The sequence below is a fragment of the Nematolebias whitei genome, chromosome 15 (genome assembly GCF_014905685.2).
Source record: "Nematolebias whitei isolate Nwh7 chromosome 15, NemWhi1, whole genome shotgun sequence".
NCBI classification, from domain to species: Eukaryota; Metazoa; Chordata; class Actinopteri; order Cyprinodontiformes; family Rivulidae; genus Nematolebias; species Nematolebias whitei.
Genome location: NC_056512.1, coordinates 14283231 through 14293154, shown reverse-complemented (window position 1 = coordinate 14293154; position 9924 = coordinate 14283231). Strand labels below are relative to the sequence as shown.

The 9924-nt window shown below is 41.0% G+C and overlaps 1 protein-coding gene across 1 annotated transcript in view; it reads right to left on the bottom strand.

Annotated features, from left to right (window-relative positions):
- Window positions 1-2400, bottom strand: part of LOC119422053 (homeobox protein Dlx4a-like) — a 31911-nt gene extending 29511 nt beyond the window's left edge. The window contains exon 1 of the mRNA XM_037689395.1: window positions 2058-2400. Within this exon, the coding sequence (XP_037545323.1) occupies window positions 2058-2355 (298 nt within the window). The 5' untranslated portion in view covers window positions 2356-2400. The remainder of the gene's footprint in view (window positions 1-2057) is intronic.
- Between the last annotated feature and the right edge of the window lie 7524 nt (window positions 2401-9924).

Sequence of the window (9924 nt, the reverse complement as noted above, 5' to 3'; positions counted from 1 at the left end):
ATATATATATATATATATATAAACATATATTTGTTTATTTGTTTATTTTTATAAAACATATATATGTTTATATATTTATATATATATATATGTCTGTGTATAAATATATAAATATATATATATATATTTAAATATATACATTTACTTTGTAAATATATATATTGTGTGTATACACACACACACACACACACATATACTTATAAAATACAAATCTCAAAATCAATTCTATCAGAGTTAAAACAAAGTTAAAAAAGTCATAAATTTGGACATAAATCTAAAGTTTAAATGGTTGAAATTTCATATGATACATAATGTTCCAACTATTACAAACTCACCATAAACATATATGTATTCAATAATGTTGACAGAAGAAGCTGCTTAAAAATATTTTACATGTTTCCTCAGGGAGAAAAAACCCAAAGTAATCCTGTAAAAATAATTGAAATCATTTATCTTCCCTTCATGACCTAAAACAAAAAAAATACCCCCACCCCCCCTCACAAAATCTGTCTCTTTAAATACCAACTTTACTGAATTATCTTCCTGATCACAATAAGTCTTGTAGTGTAATACATGTTAAAATATTCGTTTTACTAATATTCTCAGTATTTTATTATCTTCTTCTGCTTCTATTAAAACTAATGTGCACAGAAAGAAACTAAACATGTTTTCCTTTCCCCCCTTAACAATTATTAAAGTATTTAAAAATATTTTTTAGTGTTTCTAGAAGTGTTTTAACCATGTTTCTATTATATATGGAGAATTCTTTACGAGCTTTAAATTTTGTAAAGGTGGCAACATGAGAGTCGGGAACAGAAAATGTCAACGACATTTAACAAATATCTTTCACAAGAGAGGAAACGTTCTGAGAAACATTAAAAAAAGACTAAAATAATTCATATTTTCACAGATAAATATCTGTTTGTTTTATGCTCCTATATTATTATTGTTTATGAATAAAACTGTTAATAATAAAACATCTGTTCATATGTTGGGCCTGACAAACAGCCGGCCTGCAGTGAACTGATTATTATAAACAAGCAACTGATTGAAATCACACAGATGTAGATAATGTGTTGCGTCGTGTGCAACCTTGATTTTGTAATTTACAATAATACAAATACTAGAATATTGGATTTTAATACTCTCAGTGATTGCTCAAAAATAAAACTAGGATGTTCTCCTAAAAGTTCTGAGTACATTTGTGTTAAAAGGAGCTGAAATGTTTGATTCGATGTTAAATCTCGTTAAGTTTAATATTGTGCCTAAAGGGAAAGATGACGATGATGGTGCTGATGATGAGGGTTTGTGTTTTGCGGGCCACAGCTGGACACCGCAGGCCCACTGTGGAGGCTTTTTGCGGGTCTTAAACTCCTTTTCATTACCACTCAAATTACAACGAGTACAAAGAGTTCAGGCCTTTTAATGGTCAAGCCCCCCCCCACCCCCCCCACCAAAAACATATTATTATCCTATCTGGATTTTTAAGCTTATTTCAGTGATATTTAAAACAATCAGTTTGTCTGCAAAGATCTTTTCTGAAACACCCCACAGGATAATCACATTTAACCGATATATTTCTGAAAAACAGATGGAAAATAGATTTTAAATTTTATGCTGATACACTGAATTCAGCCAGAATGGGCCAAACAGTAACTTCTATAAAACATATTTGTTTGTATTTTAATATTTTAATCTAAAACAATTTTTCAAAACATAAAAAAAATAATAATTTTGTTTATCATCAGTTTTCAGGTAAAAACGCTGTAAAAACCTTTAAACGGATCAAAAGTATTTCCCTTTAAAAATACAAGTATGCACTTTTTAAAAGATGAACTAGGGACTTTAAGTTCAATAAGATAAAATCAAGGCATTTGTTTGAGGAATTGTAAAAACTTCTAATGTTTTTCATTTAGTTCAGTGTTCATTTTTGACCATTTTAACTCATTTTTAAGATAATCTGCCCAAATGTTAAATTTCAGGTGTTTTTGTCTGAAGGTTTTAGTCAAACTCTTTTACTTTAATTAACATTAAATGTTTTATGTGGGTCAGCCTACCCGTGTCCTCCAGTCGGGACTGTCCCAGTCCTCCGTGCTGATAGGTCAGATAAGTCCCGGGATGGTGCGCGCTCACGGGCGCGTGGTAGGCCGGGTATCCCATAGAGCGGCCGTAGGAGGAGGCTCCGGCAGAGAAGGGCCCGTCATGCTGCGGGGCCCCCATGTGGTGCAGACCGTGCACCGGGTACTGGCCGTGACTCAGGCCCGGGGAGGGCTGCTGGTGTCCCGGGTAGCCGAACTCCAAAAACGCCGACTTGGACCCGTCGGTCGGGACTAAGTTGTCCGGCATGGAGCTCATAGTCCTCTCTGAGGGGAGGGGGTGTAAAATAAAGGGTGTCCTCTCACCTCCACACGGGGGGCATCCTAAAACCAGCCGCGGTGAACCGGAGTCTGCAGGCTGCCCAACACCGTGCGTCACTCAGCAGAGGACTCTAACCACTGAGAGGAAGCGTCGGGTCCATGAAGGTTCTGATCCAGCAGACACACGGGTTCATCAGCCCGGCAGCACGCAGCGGTACCGGACCCACTTACAGAACCAGCACATGGACTGCAGGGGTGAAAACCCTCACCCACTGTGAACTTCTGCTCTCCTTCCAAGCTTTGCAGACTGACGCGAGTTATACTGCTCTTCAGGGTTGCCAGATAGGAAATGACGAAATGTCGTCCTGCGGGGCTCGTTTTCCCATTCAGAGTGTCTGTGAGCTGAATGTAGGTGCGCTCCGGCTTTGTGTCTCAGGGGTGGAGATGAGCATAAAGAAGAGTTTCAGCCTGACACACGGTGTGGCTGGTCGGACCGGACGAAATGAGATGTGGGTGTTCACCTGAAGAAAAACAAGATCCACCCATTGTCTTTACCCGCTTCTTCCTTTTTGGGTCGAGGGGGTCACTGGTGCCCATGTCCAGCAGTCACTATGTGAGAGGTGGGGGACACACTGGACAGGTCTCCAGTCCATCACAGGGACACATGGAGACAAACAACCATTCGCTCTCTCACTCACACCTACAATTTAGAGTTACCAATCAGTCTAACATGCATGTTTTAGATCTGTGGGAGGAAACCAGAGTACCCAGAGAAAACCCACGCAGCACGGAGAGAACATGCAAACTCCACCCAGAAAGGTCCCGGGCCAGGATTAGATCCAGCGACCTTCTCGCTGAGAGGCAGCAGCCACCAACTGAGCCACTGTGCTGCCTAAAACAAGATTTATTCATTCATTTTTTTATTCATTCATTGATTTATTTATTTATGTTGTCTAAAACCAAGTTGATGGAGGATCCGCAGCTTCCTTAGACACATACCGTTACTAACTGCCATGTTTCTGTTCAGTGCCCTGAGATGACTCCTGTTGTGACTTGGCCTCATATAAATAAACTGAATTAAATTGTACAGTTTTAAGACCTTAACATATCTGGCAACGCTGCAGTTCTCTTCCTCGGAGCGTCACGTGCACGTTCGCGCGCACTCACACGACGCAGGACATCCCGGGATGAGAGGATGGCTGACACATTATCGCAAAATCTGAGCTGGTGGATTAAGACAAAGCTCATGTAAATAAATAGTAATTACAGGGACCATTTTGTTTTATAATTTAAAAGATCTTCTTCTTTCTGCTTTCCTCTCTTCAGGGTCTCCACAGTGTCACCCTCCTCCATCTCTGTCCTCTGCATCCTCTGTCCTCACTCCATGTCCTCTCTAACTGCATCCATATGTCTCCTCTTTGTCTTTTTCCTGGTTTCTAACATCATTCTACCAATATACCCACTGTCCCTCTTCTGGACATGCCCAAACCACTGTCCTTCCTCTGGACATGTCCAAACCACTGTCCCTCCTCTGGACATGTCCGAACCACGGTCCCTCCTCTGGACATGTCCAAACCACTGTCCCTCCTCTGGACATGTCCGAACCACTGTCCCTCCTCTGGACATGTCCAAACCACTGTCCCTCCTCTGGACATGTCCAAACCACCGTCCCTCCTCTGGACATGTCCAAACCATCACAGTCTGGTCTCTTAAGCCCCAAGGAGTTTCCTTGAAGTCCCTGCTCAAAAATACCACGCCCAAATAAAATTGTGTGTTGTTCAATGACAAACTTTGTTTAAACATTCGTGGTATCTAAATAAAGCTAACTCCTGGTAGATGTCATCAGAGGTGTAGCATCACAGCTACACAAAATGAGGATGGAACATGTTCAGTGTTCAGAGCACTGAGGTGACTTGTTGTGACTTGGTGCTATATAAATGAAATGAATTGAACTGAATTGATATCCTGATGCATGCTCAATAATCCAGGTAGAAAAATCCACAAAAGTTCAATCTGGTCCTCTGGACATTCAAAAAAACAAAAAACAAAACAAAGCAAAAAAAATGTAGATACGTTTCGTCTTTCATCCAAAAGACTTCCTCAGTCTTAAATTGAATTGAATTGAATATAGGGGGAAAACACAGGATTTGGGGGCTTTTTTGATTTACAGAGTATAGAGCCCCTTTGAAAAGATGACAATGAAAGTTAAAAACTCTTGTAAAGTTTGAGTCCACATGTGGACATTTGGTGCAAAGACTTGTGATGATGAAGTGAACTGTAGCAAAGTTACAGAAGTTTTTGTAAAGAAACAGCCAGGAGTCACAGACATTTACACCTCATGATGCAGGAAGAGGGCCACCTGCATCATGAAGGACCCCACTCACCCAGCACACACACTTTTTGCCCCGCTCCCCTCAGGAAGGACGTTAAGGAGCATTAAGTGTAGAACCACTAGACTGAGGAACATCTTCTACCCTGAAGCAGTTAAGCCCCCAGTATACTCCTGCGAAAGTACGTCCGCGCGGAGGTATACGCGTACATACGCAGAGGGTTCAGACTTGATACTTGAGCGAACACCCTGAGTGGCTGCAGAGCAGCTTCGCAGACAAGGGGTGTTTACCTTCGGGATAAATTGAGGTCGCTGATTGGTCATTTGCTGACACGCCTACTGGATTGATTGACAGGTTGGGAAAAAGAAAAAAACGAGAGCTGGCAGCCCCAGCTACACCCAGCGTTGTTCTGTGTTTATATGTTGTTAATAAAAAGTTGTTGTTTTTTCATTTTAAAAAACAGGGAGCGCTGGCCCTGCAGCCCACACATCAGATCAGCCCAACAGGAAATCTCCAGACCCTCCTGCAGTCACGCTGGGACTGATTTTAATTTGCTCGTGACAAATTCCTTAATTTCTCACCATTTCCGTCATGGCATCAAAAGAGGAGGAAGAGATCACTTGCCTTTTGGCAAAAAACAAAAACAAAATAAAAGGCCAGATCAGTGATGAAAGAGAGGGATTTAATACATTGGTGTCATGTAGGAGGAACCCAGACCCAGATCAGTGGTCATTCCATATGTTGAGGGAGTATCAGAGAAACTGAGACGTTTATTTTCTAAACATAACGTCCCAGTGGCTTTTAAACCCCAAAATACATTACGGCAAAGACTGGTTCATCCCAAAGATCCAGTCCCCCGGCACAAACAGAGTAATGTTGTGTATGCTGTTCAGTGTCAGGAGGGTGATCAGTCTTACATCGGGGAAACAAAACAGCCACTGGCCAAAAGGATGGACCAGCACAGAAGATCAACATCATCAGGCCAGGATTCTGCGGTCTACACTCATCTCCAGGCCAGCGGTCACTCTTTCAGGGATGAAGATGTTCACATCCTGGACAGAGAGGAACGATGGTTTGAGAGAGGAGTAAAGGAGGCCATCTTTGTGAAAAGAAACCGTCCATCATTAAACAGGGGTGGAGGCCTCCGGGTTCAACTGTCCCCCTCTTACAATGCTGTGATTGCTAGTATCACTCAGCCCTCTGTGAATAGTAAACAGCCATCAGGTGCTAATGATCCATTGTTAGGCTGATGGTCCTTCTTGAGCATGTGATCAGCTGGTTTTGGTTGTCAGCAGCAAAACTGGTTGATCCACTCTGAGAAGGTGCTATTTAAGAGACTGAGCTGAATACAACTCCTCAGACTGAGGAAGTCTCTTGGATGAGAGACGAAACGTTTCTACATTTTTTTGTTGATTTGCTTTGTTTTATTTTTTTGAATGTCCAGAGGACCAGATTGAACTTTTTTAGATTTTTCTACCTGGATTATTGAGCATGCATCAGGATACATTGGTGTCACTTACAAAACAGTCCGTCACCGGGCAGTTTATTGTGCGACACTGCATACATGTACACGGTCGTAAAAATTGAGATTTGTGCGGATATGCCCTGCGTACGTATGCGCGTACCTCTGCGTACCGATGTACGCGGGAGTATACCGGGGGCTTTAGACTCATAAATCTCTAACCAGGATAATCATTGTAATGGTACTTTGATTGGTGGTATGTGACTTTATCTGTGATGCTGATTATCCATGCTGCTGATCTCATGCTGCTGATCTCATGCTGCTGTATTCATTCATACTCATCTGCTCACCACAGACTCATGTTCGGGCTGCTGTTGTGACGCCATGTTGTTTTGCATTATCAGTGTTTAGCGTATATCTTAGATCCTTACTGTTTCTTTTTACACTTTTTATTTTTGCTATTTTTGGGTGTAACTTGGTACATAATTTCGTTCCGCCTCATGTACCACATGTGGTGTGAACAATAAACCTACTTGAACTTGAATCTTGGTCTATTTAACAATTTGTGTTAAATTGTAGCATGATTCAGATTAGTGCTACAATCTGTAGAACAATATCTGCCACAGAAGCTAATATCTAGGAAAGAATGAATTTAGCTGGTAAGAGGCTTGCAAAGCACACTGGGAGATGTAGTTACTCAGTAAAAATGGTTTTATTCTGGTGAATTTAGGGTCTGGAGGCCAACTGACCAAGAAAGATACTTAGATTTTGTTTTTCAAACTCATGATAGTTCTGGTTTTCTTTTGCTCCTGGTTGAGTGAATCCTGGTTGGATCATAATGAAATGTATATTTTTGGAATTTGTGAGATCTCTGCTTTCAGCAGACATGCTGGTTGTGTGTGAACATCGTGGTGAACATCTGAGACCAAGTTTTGCGGTTATGCCATTTTGTGGAGGAGATTGTTTAATTGCTGATTCAACTGCTTGTAGTTTAAATTGTGTTTGGAGATCAAAGAAATGTTTGTTGTTTTCAACCAGTTTGACAGGACTGTCAACAAGGACGAGGGCCGGTCCAGTCTGACACGACTGTCCAGATGTGTCCAGATGACCTGACTGAAAAATGTTGGAGAATCTTCTTGTGTTTGACAGCAGATATAGCACTGTTTCTTAGAAACCTTCAGTTTAAAAAAAGAGCTGACGTAACTCACCTAAAGAGCAGCAAACAGTTGTGCTCTAGAAATGCCTATTCTCCAGAAACGCCCACTTTTTGTCTGCAGAGAACCTTCTCAACAACTTTGGCCATAGCTGCCTCAGGCGAGTCAACGGGGCAGAGGGTAGACTCCAGAAACCATCTTATCACCATGAAACTGGTTGACCCTTTATGTGAAGGTACTCTTAAGACTGAGTTTGTTTGGCTCCTCAAACTGATGAAGTCTTTTGGATGAAAGATGAAATGTTTCAATATAAAGAAACTGTCCAGAGGACCTGACTTAATTTTGTTGGATTTTTCCCTGGATTTTTGAGGATAAACTTTTATGAAACTTTACTGAGTCTTTGTGGATTTAGAAAAAGCATAAAGAGGGAGGAGGTGTGGTATTGCATGAGGAAATCTGGAGTGGCAGAGAAGTATGTTAGACTGGTACAGGACATGTATGAGGACAGCAGGACAGTGGTGAGATGTGCTGTAGGAGTGACAGATAGATTTAAGGTGGAGGTGGGAGTGCATCAAGGATCGGCTTTGAGCCCCTTCTTGTTTGCTCTGGTGATAGACTGACTAACAAATGAGGTCAGGCAGGATTCCCCATGGACTATGATGTTTGCAGATGACATTGTGATCTGTGGTGAGAACATGGAACAGGTGGAAGAGAACTTGGAGAGGTGGAGGTATGCACTTGAAAGAAAAGGAATGAAAGTCAGCCGTAGTGAGACAGAGTACATGTGTGTAAATGAGAGGGAGGAGGTGGAACAGTGAGACTACAAGGAGCAGAGGTCACAAAGGTGCAGGACTTCAAGTACTTGGGTTCCACTGTCCAGGAAAATGGGGAGTGTAGTAACGAGGTGAAGAAGAGAGTCCAAGCAGGATGGAGTGGGTGGAGAAAAGCTTCAGGAGTGATTTGTGACAAAAAGGTGTCAGCAAAGGTCAAATGAAAAGTTTAACAGACAGTGGTGAGACCAGCTATATTGTATGGTCTGGAGACAGAGACATGGACAAAAAGACAGGAGACAGAACTGGAAGTGGCAGAAATGAAGATGTTGAGGTTCTCCTTAGGAGTGACAAGGATGGATAAGATTAGGAATGAGCTCATCGGAGGTACAGCACAGGTTGAACAACTGGGAGATAAAGTTAGACCCTTGAGCCCCAATACCCCTGTGGGCAGAACTGCACTTCATGCATTTTATTTTCATTAATGTGAGCTCTAATGGCTGAATGTGTGGTATCCACAGAAACATTGAAATACTGGCTAAAAGCTCATGAAAACCATTTCTATGATAACAAAGTCCATGCTCAATAATCCAGGTATACAATCCAAAATTTTTCAGTCAGGTCATCTGGACAGTTTCTTTTTTTGTGCTGAAACGTTTCATCTTCGATCCGGAAGGCTTCTTCAGTCAAGGAAACACACAACAAAACTGATTCTACCCCAACAGCTTACTCCAAAGTGGAACAAACCAGTTTTGTTTGTGATTAGATGGTCACTTTGGTACGCCCCCTCCTCCATTGCCAGCCCTCTTCCTTGTTGACAGTCTTGTCAAACTGGTTGAAAACAACAAAGTCCATGCTCAATAATCCAGGTATACAATCCAACATTTTTCAGTCAAGTCATCTAGACAGTTTCTTTTTTTGTGCTGAAACGTTTTGCCTTCAATCCAGAAGGCTTCATCAGTCAAGGAAAAACACAAGAAGATTTTCTTTTGTTCTTGGGTTGTAGGCTGAACCTGACACAGGTTGCCTTGTGTGGTCTGGGTACAATGAAATCTGAAGCATCTGAAGTGAAACCTGCTCCTATTTGTCAATAAGTCTGGTCTCAATTAAAGATCATGAGTCCTGTAAGGAGATAATGGCCCAAAATAAAAGGTAAAAACTAACTTTTCTCTTTAGAAGTTCTTCTAAGAATCTGATCTATGAAAGGAGCTGAAACATGGAGTAGGGTTGACTCTTAAAATGTGGGACAGCTGAGGAAGTTAACCAGTAAACAGAAATACCTGCTCCAGTTGCAGAAATCTGACAGAAACTGATAATCACTCATCTGCAGTGACTGATTGAAAAGTTGAACAAGAAAATGAAGTTAAAGGAACATCCTGATGCATGCTCAATAATCCAGGTAGAAAAATCTAAAAAAGTTAAATCTGATCCTCTGGACATTCAAAAATTTTTTTGTTTTTGTTGTTTTGCTTTGTTTTGGTTTTTTTGAATGTCCAGAGGACCAGATTTAACTTTTTTAGATTAAAGGAACATCCTTTGTCCCAAGGCCAGTTTAAGGATCATTATTATTTTAGCAACACTGAAAAGCCTCAGCCTTGACTGAACATGTATTTTGTTAAGCATCACTACCGTCTCCATTAAAGAAATTAATTTTAATATGGTGTTTTTAATTAATTTTATATTGTAACTTGGAACACCGTCTCCTGCTTACTTTGTAAATGAGTCTAAGTACCTTTTTGGAATATAAATTATTTCCTTGGGTGAAAGTCCTAAGGTGGCGTTGCTGTATCTTTAAAAATAAAATAACATCCATACTCCCATGCTTGCCACAAACTCAATAAAGTTATTTCT